We start from the raw sequence: 22497 nt of genomic DNA on the forward strand, positions 1-22497 counted from the left end.
ATACTGAAAAATTAATCATGAAAGAAGAACTAGGGGTTGCTTATCCTCTCCTCACATACTCTAGGGTCTATAAAGTTGGAAGGTGCTGCTGAAAACATTCATATTGTGTTTACAGAATGAGCTCTGCTAAGTTACCTGAGGTCAGGCAATTGACTAAAGGCATAGACAGTGCACATATGGGTCCACTTCCACAGGTGATGCCTATCTGAACTGTGGATGGAGTATGATGCCTGTAGGAGCCTCCATGTTGATTACATCACCTCAGGTTAGAACATCTATGGAAGGCCCTTCTGCTTTTCTCTCCTGTGCTGGGTTCCCTTGTGTTGTCTAAGGGAAAAAGCAGGAGCAAAGTGTTCTCCACAGAGCTGACATTCATAGGGCTGCTCTCTGCTGTGGGTTCTCTATGTTCTCTCAGTTTATTATATTTACTGAAGGCCTTCTTACACACAAGGCAAACGTGCTTTCACTCTTGTGTGGATTTTCTTGTGCATAGAAAGCCCAGAACTATAACGGAAGAACTTCCCACACTCAAGACATAGATATGGTTTCTCTCCAGTGTGAATTTTATTGTGTGAATTAAGGTCCCTTCTTTGAGGAAAGGCTTTCCCACACTGATGACACTCATAGGGCTTCTCTCCTGTGTGAGTTCTCTCATGTTCTTTCAAGGAGGAATTTCGATTGAAGACTTTCCCACACAGTTGACATTTGAATGGTTTCTCTCCAGTGTGAATCATGCTGTGTCTCTTGAGGCTGGCGCATCTACTAAAGACTTTCCCACACTGATGACATTCATAAGTCTTCTCTTTTGTGTGACTTTTCTCATGTTGTTTCAAGGAGGAATTTTGATTGAAAACCTTCCCACACTGTTGACATTTGAATGGTTTCTCTCCAGTGTGAATCACCTTGTGTCGTATGAGCCTAGAGCAATGACTAAAGACTTTTCCACACTGATGACATTCATAGCCATTCTCTCCTCTGTGAGCTTTCTCATGTTCTTTCAAGGAGAATCTTCCATTGATGATTTTTCCACACAGTCGACATTCAAATGGTTTCTTTCCAGTGTGAATCCTCTTGTGTTTGCTGAGGCTAGTGCAACTACTAAAGGCTTTTCCACATAGAGGACATTTATAGGGCTTCTCTCCTGTATGAGTTCTCTTATGATCTTTCAAGGAGCAACTTTGATTGAAGACTTTCCCACAGAGTTGACATTTGAATGGTTTCTCCCCAGTGTGAATCTTCTTGTGTCTGCTGATGCTAGAGTAATTATTAAAGGCTTTCCCACATAGAGGACATTCATAGGGCTTCTCTCCTGTATGAGTTCTCTCATGCTCTTTCAAGGAGAATCTTTGATTGAAGACTTTCCCACAGTGTTGACATTTGAATGGTTTCTCTCCAGTGTGAATTATCTTGTGTCCTCTGAGTCTAAAGCAATTACTATGGACTTTTCCACACAAAGCACATTGACATGATTTACCTCTAATGTGAATGTGACCCTGTCCATTAAGGAATGAACCTTGACTAAGTGATTTTTCACACTGTTTGTTGACATTATGTTTCCTTTTTAAGGGAACTGTTGAATATTGAGGTGAAGATGTAGGAGTAAATTCATCACTCAGATCAGTACATCCAGCAGAATTCCCTTGCGAGTGAGAAACCTGCTTTGGAGAAGGAGATATGAGACTGTTACTGCTTTGCCCAAGACCAGGCAGACATTCATATGCCTGCATGGTCACTGTAGAGCATCAGCTGGTAAATTTCCTGTTAAAATGTCTCCAGTGTTAGATGTAAACATGTCTTGTGTTACTCCCCTGCAGTCATAAACATTTGCTTTTATAGCTTCCTACCCCAAATATCAGATTAATTTTGAAGATGAGCAATGTTTTTATAACTGACTTTTCCCCCTTAATTCACTGGTTGTGGTTTTGAGCTCATGATTCTTAACTGATTTCAGACTACCCAAAATTTTTTTCAGAAAGAGCTCAATCTCAAATTACACATAGGCAATGGTTCTCAATTACCAACTTATCTCACTGCCGGGTCTTTCATTTGGATGACTGGGGTTCCCACCCATGAAACTTACCATTGCCATGGTAGGGGATGTGTGCTTCCTGTAGACACTTGGCATGAGTATCATTTCTTGTTCTCTATGGGGTCTTTCACTGCCTAAAGAAATGGAAAAAATATAGATTTTAGAATGGCATTAGGAAAATAGAAATATAGATAAATACCAAAGTCCTCCATGTGAGTATGTTTCAAAAATTAGCACTCACATGGAGAAACTGTGTATATAACAAAGAAATACTCAAGGTAGTAAAATACTTTAAAAGTCATTGTCTATTAGACAAAACCAGGATTAAAATATAAAAATGTAATGTGGGGAAGAGACAGTGGGTCAGAAAAAGATGGAAAAAACATTAAATGAGAGGATCAAGACAGGAATCACTATGTGTAAGTTTAAGTGCAGCAAGTTCACAAGTATTTAAAGAAAAGAAAGTGGCAGGAAGACACATGAATTGGGATCATAGGTGCACAGAATGGTAAAAATGTGAGGAATATGCCCCAATGTCCTCACTTTCATTTAGGATAGATCACTCACGTCTCAAAACCTTCAGCTTTGCTTCCAAGGACTTAGTCACTCAATGAACAGAACCTCTTTGCAGTGAAGCCCAGGCCTCTGATGCTCACCTGGTCTCTGACCTTGGAAGCCTCCTGCTTCACTCCACAACTCTTTCCCTTGTTCCAGCTGGAAAATCACATCTGATTTGCTGATCTGATAGCCTGTTTGATTAAAAAAAAAAAGTATGGATTTTGAGTCTGGCCTAATTATCCTTTGCTATGCTGAAGCCCAAGGTAAGATACTGAGGAAAATAAAGAGATAATTGAAAGTCAGTGCAGGCAACAACATCTTCACCAGACAGAATAATAAAGGTCCTTCAGCAGATCAGGAGGAAATCCAGAGCACCAGCAAGAACAGTGAGGCTGTCTAAGGGCTGATGCCCATGCACCAGTTCAGAGAGAGGTCACAGAATCCTCAGTCTTTTCCAAATGGGAAAGATCAAGACTCTACAGTGGGCTGAATATTTTTGAAAAACAGGATCCAGTAATGATCCATCTTACAGGAAGAATCAAAATTATATCATATACAGGGCTCTGCTCTCGAGCCTTCAAGAAGTGATTGGAACAGAAGAATTATTTTTAAAATATCTAATCCTTTTATTTATGCATTAAAATATCCATTGAATCCCCAGTTCTGTTCTGAGTCTAGAAACTGAGTAGCAACAAAAATGAAACCTGGCCAACAAAACCTTTCACTGTGGTGATGAAAAGTGCCACATAAAGAAACATCTTCCTTTTAAGTGGTCATGAGGAATATCAGAGAATCAGGAAACAGTTGCAGTGGGACACAGGGAAGCTATTTTAAATCCTTGTTTAGCGAATGAATGAATGCAATGGACACAGATGCATGTACATCTGTGTTGAAAGACTCACCTACAGAGACCAGGTGTGTAATAGTTTCCATCATCACATTTCTGAACAGGTTTTTCTGGGACTTGTCTAGCAGGCTCCACTCTTCCTGGGTGAAGTCAACGGCTACATCTTCAAATGTCACCAGTTCCTAAAACATCAGGGATATTCTGATTTAGACAGAGCAGCCTCTACTGCGGTCCAGAGTGGGAAGGTTCAGCTGAGGAAGGATGGGGACTGGGTGGATGATGATCATGCTCCATGTGAGGTCCCCCTGGTTCCCTGCAGCACTGAGCTGGTGTCTGCCTTTCAGGTACTTTCATGGATACTTATACACTCAAGAATCCTTATTTTACAGAAATATCACATGACGTGTGTTTTAGTATAATTTGGAAGTTTTTCAATAACCTGGTAATTAGGACTTCTAGAGAGGTGATTATGAAATATTCACTTGAAAATGTATTATTAAGTTTCTCTTTTTTATTAACTGGACAGATTTCCAACAATACAAACAATAACTATGATGGGCTACTTTTAAATCATGACTTTTGGTTTAAATTATGTCCCTAGGGGCTTCCCTGGTGGCTCAGAAAGTAAATTATGTCCCTAGGGGAACTTTTGATTCTCCAAAGAGAAACTGCTTTCATAACTTGTTATGAGTGTTGAATCGCCCAATATATTGTGGTATGAACGGTTTCTGGCCTAGCAAACCTATGTTAAATACAAAACATTATTGTACTAATCATGCAAATGTCAGAGAATCATAAAGAGTTGTCTATAGTGTTCTCAGAACTGAACAGGGTTCATACAGAACTCGGTACCAGGAGATGTTGTCTCTCTCAGCACTGTAGGACTCAGGTGTTCAGAACACACTCTGAGGTCAGACGGTTCAGCAGCATGAGTCATGGACTCTCAGGCTGCAGTGAAGGACAGACTGAGACTGGCTATTCCTGTGGTGGGAGGACACCCACTCTCTGCATTCTCAGGGACCTTGACCTTAGCTATCCCTATTTCTCTTGTAATCTAACATTGTCTCTACGGTGAAGGATGAAAGGAGCCTAGTTATTGGCTTTGTTTTCTTCAGTTTTTAAAAAATCTATACAAGAGCCTAGTTTTACTCTATCTACTCGTCTTTCTCTTTTCTTTGCAGACAATACTCCTCCCTACACATTCCTTCCAGACTTCCCTGGTGGCTCAGTGGTAATGAACCTGTCTACCAGTGCAGAAGACTCAGGTATGACCCCTGGGTCAGGAAGATCCCTGGAGAAGGAAATAGCAATCCATTCCAGTATCCTTGCCTGGGAAATCCCATGGACAAAGGAGCCTGGTGGGCTACAGTCCATGGGGTTGCAGAGTCAGATACAACTGAGCAATTCAACAACAACAACAACACATTCGTTCCAGTTCTCAAATATGAGTACAAGCCAGACATCCTGGAATGTGAAGTCAAGTGGGCCTTAGGAAGCATCACTATGAACAAAGCTAGTGGAGGTGATAGAACTCCAGTTGAGCTATTTCAAATCCTGAAAGATGAGGCTGTGAAAGTGCTGCACTCAATATGCCAGAAAATTTGGAAAACTCGACAGTGGCCACAGGACTGGAAAAGGTCAGTTTTCATTCCAATCCCAAAGAAAGGCAATGCCAAAGAATTCTCAAACTACCGCACAATTGCACTCATCTCACACACTAGCAAAGTAATGCTCAAAATTCTCCAAGCCAGGCTTCAACAGTATATGAACTGTGAACTTCCAGATGTTCAAGCTGGATTTAGAAAAGGCAGAGGAACCAGAGATCAAATTGCCAACATCCGCTGGATCATCGAAAAAGCAAGAGAGTTCCAGAAAAACATCTACTTCTGCTTTATTGAGTATGCCAAAGCCTTTGACTGTGTGGATCACAATAAACTGTGGAAAATTCTGAAAGAGATGGGAATACCAGACCACCTGACCTGCCTCTTGAGAAATCTGTATGCAGGTCAGGAAACAACAGTTAGAACTGGACATGGAACAACAGACTGGTTCCAAATAGGGAAAGGGGTACATCAAAGCTGTATATTGTCATCCTGCTTATTTAACTTATATGCAGGGTACATCATGAGAAGCAATGGGCTGGATGAAGCACAAGTTGGAATCAAGATTGCCAGGAGAGATATCAATAACCTCAGATATGCAGATGACACCACTCATACGGCAGAAAGTGAAGAACTAAAGAGCCTCTTGATGAAAGTGAAAGAGGAGAGTGAAAAAGTTGGTTTAAAGCTCAACATTCAGAAAACTAAGATCATGGCATCTGGTCCCATCACTTCATGGCAAATAGATGGGGAAACAGTGACAGGCTTTACTTGGGGGGGCTCCAAAATCACTGCATATGGTGACTGCAGCCATGAAATTAAAAGACATTTGCTCCTTGGAAGAAAATTTATGACCAATCTAGACAGCTTATTAAAAAGCAGAGACATCACTTTGCCAAAAAAGGTCCATCTAGTCAAGGCTATGGTTTTTCCAGCAGTCATGTATGGATGCGAAATTTGGACTATAAAGGAAGCTGAGCACTGAAGAATTGATGCTTTTGAACTGTGGTATTGGAGAAAACTCTTGAGAGTCCCTTGGACTGCAAGGAGAACTAGCCAGTCCATCTTAAAGGAAATCAGCCCTGAATATTCATTGGAAGGACTGATGCTGAAGTTGAAACTCCAATACTTTGGGCACCTGATGTAAAGAACTGACTCATTTGAAAAGCCCCTGATGCTGGGCAAGATTGAAGTCAGGAGGAGAAGGGGATGACAGAGGAAGAGATGGTTGGATGGCATCACCAACTCAGTGGACATATTTGAGTAAACTCCAGGAGTTGGTGATGGACAGGGAGGCCTGGTGTGCTGCAGTCCATGGGGTCCAAGAGTTGGACACGACTGAACTGAACTGAAAATGCATGATTTGAGGAAAGTATGCTAATGATAGTTTGTTGACTTTTTCAGTAACTTTCAGTAGTGCATACATACTGAGTAGTGAGAGGTTACAAACTGAAAAAATGTAAAATGATTCCCTTTTCATTCCAAACCTCACTTCTGTTCCTGTCAACACTGAAAAGCCTCACATCAGGTGGTATAACACTGGATTAGCTACACTCAGGGCTGTAACCTCTGACTCTCCAGGGCTTGTGATGTCTTCTCCTCACTGATCTCTACTACTTGCCATTACTGCTCCTAAGCCCCTCACATCCAAAAACAGTCAACAAATTAATCTTTCACCAATCAGGACAAGGGTTGAATAAGTAAAAAGAAATTTTATTATCTCTTCTGTAAATACACAAGATTAGTGCAAGCTCTCAAATTTGTTTACTATAAAGAATGAGATTAGTTTCTTGTTATTGATAGATCTGACCCATGATAACTATCCCAGAGTCCTGGACAAAGGTAATTTGAGCTCAGATATCTGAACCCTGCCTGCTTGTGCTTAGAACATAGAAGCCAGTTTGGAAACCTTGTCCATCTAATGGCACTTGGGGTGTAATTTCAGGAGGAGGCATCACTACTTACCAGGGGCTCCATCTTCAACAGCTCAGTCACCAGGAGCCTTTCTCACGATTTCAGTCACAGCCAATCCAAGCACTAGGTAGGTCAATCTGAGGATGGAGAAGAAGCCTTGAGACTCCAGACTTCCAGACCTATCAGAATTCAAGCCCCAGCCTTCACCTGGACGTGACCCCCAGCCCCTCAAAAGGAAATAAGTGATGCACCCTAAGAATCTTCTCTGCAGGGTCACATGTAAGATGGCTATAGCCGTTGTGAAATGAAAATGTCTCCTGCCATATTAATAAACAAGAAATGTCACAGCCATCAGTAATTTCTGGCCTCCATATGTGAATAAGAGCTCCCTAAATTGCAATCAAGCAGATGCTCCCACCCCCACCATGTCCCCCCCCTCCCCCTCACCCTGGTGATTGCTGAGAAGCTGGGGAAATATAGGCAGCAAGATGAACAAGGAAACAAGATTGGCCCCAGGGAGCTGAAGTGCATATGAAGGGAATGAATTCAGTGAGCCCAGAGGCTTGCATCTTCCCAGACATAGAATGCTAAATTTCTAATCTGATACCTGATCTTTGATGTTCAGACAGCCTGCTCCCTTTGTTAAAAAAAAACTTTATATAGCCTGACTTCCCCTTTGGCTTCCTTGGAGCAGTCTCTCAGAACTAACTGAGTCACTGCCTCCTAGGCTGCAGTTCTCATTTTGCCCCAAATAAAACTTAACTTGCAACTCTCAAGTTGTGCATATTTTTAAGTCGATGATGCCATAGGCTGCTGAACATAGAAAACTCAAGGCTTATCCTGTCTTATTTGTAAGATGTCTGTAGTTTGACCTTCTTCATTAGTATCCTGGTGTCGACTACGAAATACAGTCATAACCTGAAAGTAGAGAGTTATTTTATTTGGTGGCAATGTTTAGGACTCCGAGTCTGAGAGACAGCATCTCAGTAGTTCTGAGAAAACTTCTCCAAGGAGGCAGAAGGGGAAGTCAGACTATATACAAATTTTGTAACAAAGGGAGCAGGCAGGCTAAAGGGACTGAAGAACTCCCAGTGCTGGGAGGCTCATCCCAGATCAGGTGAAGGTCCTTGTTGATATGTCAATCCAAGTGTTAATTTCCAGATTAGGCCCATTGATAAATAATAAAAGAGTCTCTGGATTCTTTATCTTCTAACCTAATAGTATCCAGAGATATTTCCCTTGTTGCCTATTACCATACCTAGAATCACACTATTACAATTACTCTATGTTATAAATGTGATCTGTTTCTTCAAGATGTTTAGCTATCATTAATTTGGCAGGAGGCCTGGTTATACATCATGTAATACAAAAGACAACAATCATAAAATAAATGGGTTATAAGTAATACTGTTAATAATGTGATTAAGGTTACAAATAGGGATTTAAGCCATGAGCTTTCAGAACCAAACCATCTTCCTAAAACATCACCCATTAGAAGATTCATGTGGTATGTAAACAAAACACTCAGTCTGAATTATAGCACAGGTGCCCCCTTGAGATGCTGTAAGGATATTAAAGGCCATATGATTTTATAAGACAGCTTTTCTTATCATAGAAACCTCAGAATTTAGTAGGCTAATAGACTGGTTGCATTATTTAATGAATATTTAATAATTATTGAATGAATCTTGTTCAGGCTTCAATGTGAGAAATAACAATTTCCAATCCTACTGAAGGTGCCAAAAGAGCTGCTAAGTGGTCATACCCATGAAATATAGATCTCTTGGCCCACTGGGCTCATATTGATGGTAAATTTGCTGGAGTCACATCTAAGTTTGTACATAAGTGGCCTTGAGCCCAAGGGAATCCTAAAACAGATGTTTCTAGCCAGCCTGGTAGAAGCTAGGGACATAGATTGGACCCACAAAGCCATGGAGTCCCATTAGGTGCCAGCCAGTATATTTCTGGTCTTCTGACCTAATCTGTTCCATATCAGTCATTGTCTTTAAGAGGAATGGTACACTGGCAGTTTTCATATGACACCCAGCCTAATTTTCTAGTGCTGTTAGGTTGATTATCTTTGATATGATTAAATTGTTCACAGCCTGGGGGGACCTTTAGGCTTAGATGACCACAGTCTGGTGTTAGCTAGATAAATCCATCCCATAACTGAGGAAGTGTCCCTCCTAATAGTCTAGAGTTTACCTAACCCTTAAGAGAAAATTAATGTTTATGGCTATGGTTAGAATAAGTATGTTTGATTGGCCAAGTGAGTGGGCCCCATCTAGTAATATTAGCTATAGCCCAAACAGAATTATAATTCCTTTATTCTAAAATAAACTTTCTAAGAGTCATAAACCAATCAGAGCCTTGGAGGGAAGAAACCCACCAAGGTAAACCAGAGGTACTGGATCCTGGTAATTAATCACAATCCAACTATTTGATTTCTAAAATTTGCATAAGATCATGCCCATGATATAAAAACATTTTATTCACGTGTAAGAGTCCAAGAAACTAAGAATAAGACTTACAAACAATCATATGGGTCAGGTCCAACATCTAGGATCAGCTGTCTACTTCTGATGCTGTCTTCTTGTCCTGGCTTTGGTGTTTTCCTATTATCAGAGTATCACTTTAAAGTGAGTTTGAAGCCAGCAATTCTCTCTATAGACCAGTCTGGTGCAAGAGCCTTTTTTAGGTGGAAAATACGAATCCAAGAGTTAATTCCCTTCCATTTCACTGCACATGAGCTGGTCAAAAGAACCTGATAAGAGCCCTTCCATCTAGGTTGGAGGGAGTCCTTTAAATGATGTCTTTTTTTCTATACATAATCTCCGGATTGGGGTTCCTAGATGCCACTAGTGGTAAAGAACCTGACTGCCAATGCAGGAGACATAAGAGATGCGGGTTTGATCCCTGGGTTAGGAAGAACCCTTGGAGGAGGGAATGGCAACCCACTCCAGTATTCTTGCCTGGAGAATCTCATGGAGAGAGGAGCCAGCAGGCTACAACCCATGGGGTGCAAAGAGTCAGACATAACTGAAGCAACTTAGTCTCCTGGTTAATCTCTCATGGGACATCTGATCATCCTTTGAGGATAGATTACTGTATTAAGCTTCAGAAACAAGTGTAGAATGACTTGTCAGTACTTTGATTAAACCCTTACAATAATAAATCTCCCTAAGTAATATAGGATCATAGTCTTTCATTTAGTCTCATCGATCTCCCTGTAACAGTCTCAAAGGGAGACAAATGATGTTTGTCAGAGAAGATCTGAGGTTGAGGAGAACCAGTGGAAGAGCTTTAGACCAAGAGAAGGAATAAGCGTCCATAATTTTAGCCATCTGAGTTTTAATTTAACTGCTCTGTGTGTCCTTTCCACTAACCCAGAAGACTGGGCGTGATGGGTACAATGGAAATGCTGTGTTATCAGCCAACTTTTACACATTTCCTTAACAATTTGTCCAGTAAAATGGGTCCCCCTGTCACTGTGTGGTTCAGAGGGGACTCCCCAGGTTGGAATCACTCTTTCGAAAAGCAGCTTCCCTACTGATTGTGCCATGGCCCTTCTGCATGGTTGATGATTTGAGTACAACGCAGTTAGGAAACTTGGATATTTCTGCAACATATAACATTTCAGTATAATCACTAAAATTATGAATAGTATCACTGTGTCAGGACATGTCAGATGTTAGAGATGTTTGGAGTATCTGCATTAATGATATTTACCTATACATCACAATCTCAAGTTTACTTTCAATCATTTGACAGTGTTTTTGAATTAAAAATACCAAATAAAAAAAACATAGCTTAATATTCATCTCTGAGGTCCCTCAGAGATGTCTCTTTGAAGCATCCATCCCAGAGTCAGCTGGAAGATAAAAAGGTTAGTTAGGTTTTGATATTTGGGAAGTTTATTAGAAATATCAAAAAGATTTTAAAACACAGAATCATGGGTCACTGAAACAATAGCTATCCATTTAATCAAGGTCACAAAGAAGATAAATATAGATCATTTAAGGGCACAGAAATTCACACAATCTATTATTAGGAGGAGCACTTATAACAGACAGAAATAATAATTCCAGGCTTGCATTAGCTCACTTAACAAAGTCCATTTACTTAGTTAACTTCAATCTAAATCCAAGTTAATCCTGACTAGGAATAAAACTTTTTCCTCAGGGTTCCACTTTTTGTATCCAGCCTTCCATTTTTCAACTAAATAAAATTAACTAGCTCATTCAGTTTTTTTTTTTAAACTAAAATGCAGTTTCATTGCTCATATCTTCTTTACTGGAAACATTTTATTTCCTACTGTATTCTGAAAAGTTACTTTATTATTTCTAACAGCTTTAATTACATGTTTAAATTAGAATCCTCAGCTCTTAAAACCTTAATTTTAGTAAAATTAAGAAGCAAGCAATTATGCACTTTATATTGGCATTTTATAAATTGATGAGCTTAAACATAGTGATAATTTTAAAAATAAAATATTAGTTTTCCTATAGAGAACATCTTAGGTGGTATGAAACATTTTCATTAGTATTCTCAAATACTTTTAATTTTTTATTTTTAAATTTAGTAATTGATGTCTTGTACGTCAGTGGTCAGTCACTTCAGTCATGTCCAACTCTGTGCAACCCTATGGACTGTAGCCTGCCATTCTCCTCTGTCCATGGGATTCTCCAAGGCAAGAGTACTGGAGTGGTTTGCCATGCCCTTCTTCAGGGGATCTTCCCAATGCAGGGATCAAGCCCGTGGTGTCTCCTGCATCTTCTGCACTGCAGGCAGATTCTTTACCAATGAGCTGTTCTCCCAACCCTGGAAGTCCCAATTGATATCTCAGTATCTTTTAAATAAACTTCCACCACTAAGCTTAAATTGGCCCAGCTTTAGAATCTTAAGTTATAAAACATCTGGAAAGATCATTTTAAGTAGACATTTCTGCTTTATGATTAAAGTTTTTATCCTAAAGTTTTTAATCTCATTTACATTTATGTGAAGTTTCATCATGTCCAGTTATTTTCTTGCGAGAGATTAGTAAGGTCTTATTTATTAAACCTAGGTATAATAAAGTATAATAGTTAATTCTGATGACCATTAATGACTTCTATATTAATTTAGATCCACAAACTTAAACATTAATATCAGGTATCAACTTAATATTGACTATTTCCCAGTTCATGTGAGCCTGAAAGTCATCTTGGCTTTTCTTTAAATGTTTTAAGAGCTTATTAAAATTAAATAGATCTCTTTATAAATCCACATCTAATAAGATCTTTTAGAATTAGAAATATCTCATACGTATAATGTGTACACAGACATAAACAAAGTAGAGATCTCATGGTTTCACTAAAAGTTTAGATATGAACCAAGTATTACAATATTAATATAAACTCACTAGTTAACAAACAGCTGGAGTACCTTAAAGTTGCTTTCTCGGATAATTAAGGCTTACTCTCTGTAAGTTTTGGCTGTGCTAACATTCTCAGCAGTTTAGATTTAAAACTGCCACTTTTTTCCCCTGCCTTGGTCTTGTAGGTCTTGCCTGCTTAACTGGACTTAGTCTAGGTCCTTGCAGCTTCCCTGGTGCCTCAGACAGTAAAGCATTCACCTGCAATTCGAGAGACCTGGGTTCGATCCTTGGGCTGGGGAGATCCGCTGGAGGGCATGGCAACCCACTCCAGTATTCTTGCCTGGAGAACCCCCACGGACCAAGGAGCCTGGCAGGCTATGGTCCATGGGGTCTCAAAGAGTTCCACGGGGTCACAGAGTCAGACACGACTGAGCAGCTAAGCACAGTACTAGGCCCTTGCAGCTTGTATTCATTCTCTGGATTAGACATTTGTGAGAGAAAGGCAGTTTTTTTAGTTTTTTAAAGAATTGTTTTGTCACCCTAAAGTTACTAAAATCAGTGGCAAGATTTTTATCAAACTGAAATGTAATTTACGAAGTTCTATGCTCTGTAACTTTAGAGTTTTAATTTATCACATTATCAAAGGTTTGTATAAGGCATTTAGCAAAGGCCTTTCTGAGTTTACAAATTAAACCAAAGCAAAATCACTATTTTTATTTTATTAACCCTTGCATGTTAGTTCCCAATTTAGTTATTTTGTATGACTCAAGTGACTATTGGTTTCCTCAGTACATTTAGTTATTATTTCCTCAGTGGCAATCTATATGCCTTGTTAATCCCACAATATTAATTAAATAAGAGCTGTAACCACCTTATATAAAGCCCACTTAAATGTATTCATTTATATACATTTTTACTAGATTCCACCAATTTCTGTATCTTTAGCTTCCATAAGGATCCAATCAACAAGCTTTGGTCTCAGGGGAGAGTTTAGAAGGCGTTTTCTTTTCGTTCCCTGTCTATTTTACCTTTTACATAAAAGGCTCTGGAATCCCTAGAGTCAAGGAAGTCAGGCCATTTAGCTTAACTGTCCCAAAATAACTGGTCAGCTATCTCAGTGTAAAGTTTTCTAGCCTCTTAAATACATAACTTAAAACTGGGGTAAATAGAACAGACTTGTTTAGCTTTTAATGTTGGGGACCAGTAGGGGGTCCCCCTTGGCTCATTAACTTCAGGTAGTGTAGTGATACCAAATCTTGTTTAATAATGTAAATGCCTATTTTATATATCCTATTCTAAATAACCATCCAAAGAATTATTTATTCATTTGCGGTAACCCCCTTTAAAAAGAAAAACAAAAAATTTTTTATGTCATTGAAATAATAGCTAGACCTCTTTTTTTTTCCCAAGTTTTTTTTTCTGATAGTCTTAATTGCTCTTACTAGCATCTGTAAGGCCCATTGAGAAGGTCTCAATGAAGCTTCCTAAATCAGTTTTTCTTGTTCAAAAAAGTTCTTAGGTTAATTTGACTTTTGTTTTATAGGTACCAACAAAACAGTTGTTTACAATGAGAGCACTCTAGATTAAAGAATTTGTTAGTTTCTCTAATTTTCAAAGGATCCATCATCTGGCCACCAGTAAATTATATCTTCATAGAGATGCAAGTGATTAATGCAAAAAGCTATTCATTAAGAGTGGAAAGCTGGCTTAAAACTCAACATTCAAAAAACTAAGATCATGGCATCTGGTCCCATCACTTCATGACACATAGATGAAGTAACAACGGAAACAGTGACAGACTTTATTTTCTTGGGCTCCAAAATCACTGCAGATGGTGATTGCAGCCATGAAATTAAAAGACGCTTACTCGTTGGAAGGAAAGTTATGACCAACCTAGATAGCATATTAAAAAGCAGAGACATCACTTTGCCAACAAAGGTCCGTCTGGTCAAGGCTATGATTTTTCCAGTGGTCATGTATGGATGTGAGAGTTGGACTGTGAGGAAAGCTGAGCGCCGAAAAATTGATGCTTTTGAACCATGGTGTTGGAGAAGACTCTTGAGAGTCCCTTGGACTGCAAGGAGATCCAACCAGTCCATCCTAAAGGAGATCAGTCCTGGATGTTCATTGGAAGGACTGATGCTGAAGCTGAAACTCCAGTACTTTGGCCACCTCATGCAAAGAGTTGACTCACTGGAAAAGACCCTGATGCTGGGAGGGATTGGGGGCAGGAGGAGAAGGGGACGACAGAGGATGAGATGGCTGGATGGCATCACCGACTCAATGGGCATGAGTTTGAGTAAACTCCAGGAGTTGGTGATGGACAGGGAGGCCTGGTGTGCTGCAACTTATGGAGTCGCAAAGAGTCGGACACAACTGAGCGACTGAACTTAACTGAATTGCTTCTTAGAAGAAAAGCTATGACCAAACTGGACAGTATATTAAAAGCAGAGACAAACATAGACAAACAAAGGTCTGTCTAGTCAAAGCTATGGTTTCTCCAGTAGTCATGTATCAATGTGAGAGCTGGACTATTAAAGAAAGCTAAGTGCCGAAGAATTGATGCTTTTGGACTGTGGTGTTGGAGGAAACCTTGAGAGTCCCTTGGACAGCAAGGAGATTAAAAAAAAAGTCAATTCTAAAGGAAATTAGTCCTGAATGTTCATTGAAAGGACTGATGCTGAAGCTCCAATACTTTGGCCACTTGATGTGAAGAACTGACTCATTGGAAAGGACCCTGATGCTGGGAAAGATTGAGGGCAGGAGGGAAAGGGGTCAACAGAGGATGAGATGGTTGGATGGCATCACTGACTCAATGGTCATGAATTTGAGCAAGCTCTGGGAGATGGTGAAGGATAGGAAAGCCTGGTGTGCTATAGTCCATGGGGTTGCAAAGAGTTGGACACGACTGAGTAACTGAACAACTGAGCGACGGAACAACAACAACAAAAATGCAAAAAGATCTCTTATAGGCCTAACGTGAATAAACAAATACACAAAAGAACAACCCATGAAGATCAGATAGGACATTTACAATTCAAAGACACAGAGAAATATGAGTTTCCCCCTAGAAGGTCTTGCTTAAGGTTTTACCAAGCCAGCTTTTAATTTTTAACTGTGTGCACGTTAAAGAGCCCCCACAATATTTAGGACAAGATTTAATGACTCCAATTAACTAGCTACTTGCAAGTATGAGTTCTATTCTTATGTCTTTCTACCATGAAACCACCTTGACGGCTCTCAACCAAACCCCAAGTATTACTGAATTTCTTTCAATCAAGCCCCCTGCCCCCAGCACCTTTCCATTGGGTGGGTAATCACCTGTTTTTTTTTTTTCCCAACCAGGCCCCCACCCAGTGGGGATTTCTTGGTATCTTTCAACCGAGCCCCACTCAGTATCTAGACCATGGAGTGAATATGCCCGGGATATTCCATCGCGCCCCGCCCCCCCACCCCGGTATCTTTCCCACTGGAAGGAATTAGATAACCTGCTCCACCAGCAAATAAAACTCAGAATCTCAACCAGTGTGGGAGATTCAAGAACCAGGAGAGACTTACGCAAATTGATTTGCACTTCCTAGAAGGTGGATGGGTGCCAGGGGCCACTGCTGGTGCCAAAGCTCCTGTTCCCCGTGGAGTTCAGGCAAAGGAGGGAAGTCCGCTCTGGGTCACTTCATTGGTCACCAAACTGTCAATTAAAAAATATGTACAACTTGAGATTGTGAGTTAAGATTTCTTTGGGGCAAAATGAATACTGAGCCCAGGAGACTGCACCCCAGTTAGTTCTGAGAGACTGACTGCTCCAAGGGGGCAGGAAGGGAAGTCAGGCTATACACAAGTTTGTGAAGAAGGGAGCAGGCAGTCGGAACATCAAAGATCAGGTATCAAATTAAGGAATTTAGCATTCTATGTATGGGAAGATACAAGCCTCGGGCTCACTGAATTCATTCTATTCATATGCACCTAAGCTATCTGGGGCCAATCCTGTTTCCTTAAGGAGTGGCAGATGGCTGCCTCTTGTATTCTCCCAGCTCTTCAGCAATCACCGCGGGGGTTTGCAGCATCTGTTGGATCTCAGTTTTGTGAGCCCTCATTCACATTTGAAGGCCAGATATCAATGATGGCTGTGACATTTATTGTTTATTGATATGGCAGGAGATATATTCATTTCACTGTGCCCAGAATTACTCAATGGCCTCCTTGATTCAAAACCTAGGACAGCAATCAATCCCCTCGCTATGTCGCTTTAGTTGTGTCCGACTGTTTGTGACCCCGTAGACTATAGCCTACCAGGCTCTTTTGTCCATGGGATTTCCCAGGCAAGAACACTGGAGTGGGGTTGCCATTTCCTTCTAGGGGAATCAGCCCGACCCAGGGATCTAACCCTTGTCTCCTCCAATGTCAGGCGGATTCTTACTGCTGAGCCACCAGGGAAGCCCCTGCAGAAATGCTTCCAGTACCCAGGACAATTCAGCACCCCTTAGGGACCCCTGAGAAATACTGTGTAGCAATTGGATTAGCCAGAGCACAAGAGAGTGTTCAAGAAGGGAAGGAAGTTCTAGGAAAACGAAATCTGACTTGGCTATGGATTATGTTTTGTTTTGACTTCAAGGCAAATTCAGAGTGAAATGATCTGTTATTTTTCACTCTCAGGATTTTTACTCTATACAAAGATAAAACCATGTACATCCCTATGTGGTATTCAAGAAGCCCCCAGGTATATGCAACAGGGCATCCTAATGAGCAGAAAGGACCCAGGTACCAGGAATCCCTGTGCTGCATCCATCTCCCAAGCATCAAAACATCAGAGAAGGTTCATATTTATTAATGTTTTAAAATAATTAAATATCTCAAGAGGTTTATTTAATCCTGAGATGCTTATTGTAAAATATCTATCTCAAGACATGGAATAAATAAAATGAAGAAAATCGCTAGATGAAAGCCATAAGAGGAAATTAATTCAGAGAACCAGGAAATGAAGTATTTAAAGCAACAAAAAATTATAAACACATAAGATATGGATCAAGGTGTGAATAGAACTTTCCAGGGTGATGGAAATGCTCTGTATCCACATTGCAAGAGAGTAAGTGCCCCACACATGGTTACATAACACTTGAAATTTAACACTACAGAGGTGGTGAAGTATAGCTATTTAACTTTAATAATTTAAATTTTATAGCCACTTGTGGCTGCTAGTGACTGTGTTGTTGGGACTAAAAAGAAAAAGATGGGGGAAAAAGGGGGACACAAATACTTGGAGCCTTACAAGACCACATAGTTCAGTTGATAAAGAATCTGTCTGCAATGCAGGAGACCCCAGTTCGATTCCTGGGTCCGGAAGATCTGCTGGAGAAGGGATAGGCTACCCACTCCAGTATTCTTGGGCTTCCTTGGTGGCTCTGCTGGTAAAGAATCCAGCTGCAATGTGGGAGACCTGGGTTCGATACCTGGATTGGAAGGTTCCCCTGGAGAAGGGAAAGACTACCCACTCCAGTATTCTGGCCTAGAGAATTCCATGGCATAGATAGGCCATGGGGTCACAATGAGTTGGACATGACGGAGCAACTTTTACTCACACCAGTCTTGGCTTCCCAGGTGGCTCAGTGGTGAAGAATCTGCCTTCGATACAGAAGACATAGTTTTGATCCCTGGGTTAGGAAGATCCCCTGGAGAAGGAAATGGCAACCCATTCCAGTATTCTTGCCTGGGAAATTCCATGGACAAAGGAGCTTGGTGGATACAGTCCACAGGGTCACAAAAGATTCAGACATGACTTAGCGACTAAATACCAAGGCTACAGCTGCAGAGCCCCGCACCAAGGTCACCTCCGGCACGGACCTAGCCCCGTGGCAACCCTTGCCATGAGGCCTCCTGCTCTAACCCAGTCAGCTCTCTGACACCATATTAGGTAAACAAACAAAACCTAACCAGTTACCTAATGCCACCATTCCAGCAGGAATTTCCTTTGTCTTGAGACTATAAAAATTGGTTACTAAACCACAAAAAGCGTCTGCTCTCCCTGGCCGGACAGGAGGTCAGCCGGATGTGTCCTCCTTATTTGTTCTTAATAAACTCACTCCCTTCTGAAATACTCTGTGACTGGAAATTCTTTTAAAACCCACGCAGAGACCACAACAAAATAGTCAAAACTAGAATTATGAGGTTGATGGAATGAATCTTGGCACAATAACATTCAAAGACCATAAGAAACTGCTGTAATAAGACATAAGTCTAAAGACAGACCGGACTTAAGACAGTTTTAAGGGGATGAAGCCACCTCACAACTCACTGTTCGGAGAATTTACCAGAATTCAAAAATCAGAGGAGCTGGTGAAACCAAATCGATTCAGAGGCAAGCCCGTTCCTCTTCCTCCAACTTCCTCCTAAACTGTTCCCATTCAGTTTCTCCTTCTCACAGCACATGCCTCCTCAGTTTGACTTTTCCTTTTACTGCAGCTCTAATCTGGCTACATTCCAGGGACACACCCTAACTAGATTCTCATAGGGCTTCAGCCTGTGAGCCACACCCCATTCAACTGGTTTGGATTTTCCAGACTAATATAATAAGCAAAGGTGAAAGGATTTTGTGAAGGGATTTGGAAATCCATTCACCCTTCATTCATCCATAAATATTTCTGAGTGCATTCTATATACTGGAAAACATTCTGTGTCTTGGAAATAAAACAGGACAACAGACACAATGGAATTCTATGTACATAAAGCTGGAGTTCCCTAGAGGAAACAAATACTTACAAATAAAATGAAAGATGAAAAAATATGAAAAATTGAAATACAAACAATGAGGAGGTAACAATGTTGGGAAGGAGAACTTGACTCTTAAAACACTGACCATGTAGTACTTTCGAGAGCATGTTAATAATTTATTAAGTGTCCAAAGAAAATGGGAAGACAGTTTTATACTCTATTTCTTGCTTAGCGGGAAAATGAATAAAAATGTCCCTACATAGTACAATATAGTTAATAATTTTTACTTCCATGTCATTCACAGTTTTACATTTATACATTTGAGTGGAATTCTTACAGTTGTATAAATGGCTCTTTAAACTTAAAATTCCTGATTCCCAAGAGAAAATAATTAAGCTAGGCAACACAGTAGGTATTTCATTGTATCTGAGGACATTTTGGTTATTTCTCAGAAAAATGCCTGGCAATCCTATTAGGTTATCTTGTCAATTTTGTCTCTCATTCTCTTTAAAGATTACTTCAAACCTTCCCCATTACCATTCATTCTCTATGGACTCACCTTTTTCCTCACATTTACAGGCTATATGTAAACTATTTCACAAAGGAAATAATTTTGGATGTAGATATGTCCTGCTGCTGCTGCTGCTAAGTCACTTCAGTCGTGTCCGACTCTGTGCGACCCCATAGATGGCAGTCCACCAGGCTTCCCCTGTCCCTGGGATTCTCCAGGCAAGAACACTGGAGTGGGTTGCCATTTCCTTCTGCAAGATACATCCTACCATTAGATTTAAATTATTCCGGCACTGTCATTCATTATTTATGCCATCTCCTTCATAACCAGCTTCCCAGGTGGCTCTAGTGGGCTTCCCTGGTGGCTCAGAGGTTAAAGCGTTTGCCCGCAATGCGGGAGACCCGGGTTCGATCCCTGGGTTGGGAAGATCCCCTGGAGAAGGAAATGGCAACTCACTCCAGTATTCTTGCCTGGAGAATCCCATGGAGGGAGAAGCCTGGTGGGCTACAGTCCATGGGGTCACACAGAGTCAGACACGGCTGAGCTACTTCACTTTCACTTTCACTTTCAGGTGGCTCTAGCGGTAAAGAACCTGCTAGCCAATGCAGAAGACATGAGACTCGGATTCAGTCCCTGGGTTGGGAAGGTCTCCCGGCATGCACTCGCTCATGACAGGAAAAGTGAAAGTCACTCAGTCGTGTCCGACTCTTAGCTACCCCATGGACTATAGCCTGCCAGGCTCCTTTGTCCACCAGATTCTCCAAGCAAGAATCCTGGAGTGGGTTGGTGTTCATTCCTCCAGGGGATCTTCCCGACCCAGGGATCGAACCCAGGTCTCCTGCACTGCAAGAGGATTCTTTACCTTCTGAGTTACCGGGGAAACCCAGGAATTGCCTTTAATCTCAACTTCATAGTTTATTTCTACATTTGTATTCAGTTCCCATTATCTCCTGCCCCATCATGAATTTTATGCTACTCTTTACACTACTTTATTTTAAACTACTCCCTCTCTCTGAAGCCTCCTGTTAGCATTTAAATACGTTACAATATCATCCAATCTGAAATTTGAATTTAAAAGAAAAAAAAAATCATCCTCGTTGCTGTTGTTCATCATTATATTCATTTTTATCTTTCTTGCTATGAATTATTTTTGTGGTTTTTGCTACACTTTGAAGAGAAACTCTCTACAAGGAAGTGTTTCCTGCTGTATCACCTGCAGGATCCTGAGCAGCATCCAGAAATATTTCAAGTCAGCCTCCAGAAGCAGGACCAGTGGTTGAGAGTATATAGGCATATACAATGGGAGAGGAAAGTGTATATTTTGCAGGCTTATGTCTCTGTTAAATTTTAGTAGATAAATTTAAAAAATTTAAAAGCATCAAAAACAGAAAGAGAATCCAGCTGTATCAGTCTTTGCAGACACTGTTGTAGGACAATCCTTACTAGTTGGCTAGTTTTGCTCTGAGTCACAAGATCATCTGAGGGCTTCCCAGATAGCTCAGTTGATAACGAATCCACCTGCAGTGCGGGAGACCTGGGTTCAATCCCTGTGTTGGGAAGATTCCCTTGAGAAGGGAAAGGCTATCCACTCCAGTATTCTGGCCTGGAGAATTTCATGGGCTGTATAGGCCCTGGGGTAGCAAAGAGTCAGACAAGACTGAGCAACTTTCACTTTACATGAGATCATCCCAAGGTGAAAAGTTAAGGCCACTTCAGATCTTTTCAGAGCGTTCTTCTTGCCTGGACTTACACATGCTTTCTAAAACCCCCAGTATACATTGCTGCTTTTGAATGTCTTAATACCCTAAAGATTTTGAACCAGAGTTTACATAAGAATCCCTGTGATTACCCAAACCAGACAAAGATGCTACAAAAAAAGAAAACTACAGACCAACATCACTGATGAACATAGATGCAAAAATCCTTAACAAAATTCCAGCAAACAGAATCCAACAACATATTAAAATGATCATACATCATGACCAAGTGGGCTTTATCCCAGGGATGCAAGGATTCTTTAATACCCACCAATCAATCAATGTGATACACCACATTAACAAATTGAAAGACAAAAACTATATGATTATCTCAATAGATGCAGAGAGTTTGACAAAATTCAACATCCATTTATGATAAAAACCCTACAGAAAGCAGGAATATAAGGAACATACCTCAACATAATAAAAGCCATATATGATAAGCCCACAGCAAACATTATCCTCAATGGTGAAAAATTGAAAGTATTTCCCCTAAAGTCAGGAACAAGACAAGGGTGCCCACTCTCACTACTACTATTGAACATAGTTTTGGAAGTTTTAGCTACAGCAGTCAGAGAAGAAAAAGAAATAAAATGAATCCAGATTGGAAAAGAAGAAAGTAAAACTCTCACTGTTTGTAGATAACATTATCCTCTACATAGAAAACCCTAAAGACTCCACCAGAAAATAACTAGAGCTAATCAATCAATATAGTAAAGTTGCAGGATATAAAATTATCACACAGAAATCTCTTGCATTCCTATACACTAACAATGAGAAAACAGAAAGAGAAATTAAGGAAACAATTCTATTCACCATTGCAATGAAAAGAATAAAATACTTAGGAATAAATCTACCTAAAGAAACAAAAGAAATACATATAGAAAACTATAAAACATTGATGAAAGAAATCAAAGATGATACAAATAGATGGAGAAATATACCGTGTCCATGGATCAGAAGAATTAATATTATGAAAATGAATATACTACCCCAAGAATCTACAGATTCAATGCAATCCCTATCAAGCTATCAATGGTATTTTTCAGAGAACTAGAACAAATAATTTCATAATCTGTATGGAAATACAAAAACCTCAAATAGCCAAAGCAATCTTGGAAAAGAAGAATGGAACCAGAGGAATCAACCTGCCTGACATCAGACTATACTACAAAGCTACAGTCATCAAGACAGTGTGGTACTGGCACAAAGACAGAAA

The 22497-nt window shown here is 40.3% G+C and overlaps 1 protein-coding gene across 1 annotated transcript; it reads right to left on the reverse strand.

Annotated features, from left to right (window-relative positions):
- Positions 1-440: 440 nt before the first annotated feature.
- On the reverse strand, positions 441-7012 carry LOC122687755 (zinc finger protein 253-like). The gene is made up of 4 exons (XM_043893379.1): positions 7001-7012; positions 3490-3616; positions 2686-2778; positions 441-1441 (listed from the first exon to the last, which is right to left on the reverse strand). The coding sequence occupies exons 1-4, from the start codon at positions 7010-7012 to the stop codon at positions 441-443; spliced, it is 1233 nt and encodes a 410-aa protein (XP_043749314.1).
- Between the last annotated feature and the right edge of the window lie 15485 nt (positions 7013-22497).

This window comes from Cervus elaphus, chromosome 32, assembly GCF_910594005.1.
Source record: "Cervus elaphus chromosome 32, mCerEla1.1, whole genome shotgun sequence".
In the NCBI taxonomy this organism is placed as follows: Eukaryota; Metazoa; Chordata; class Mammalia; order Artiodactyla; family Cervidae; genus Cervus; species Cervus elaphus.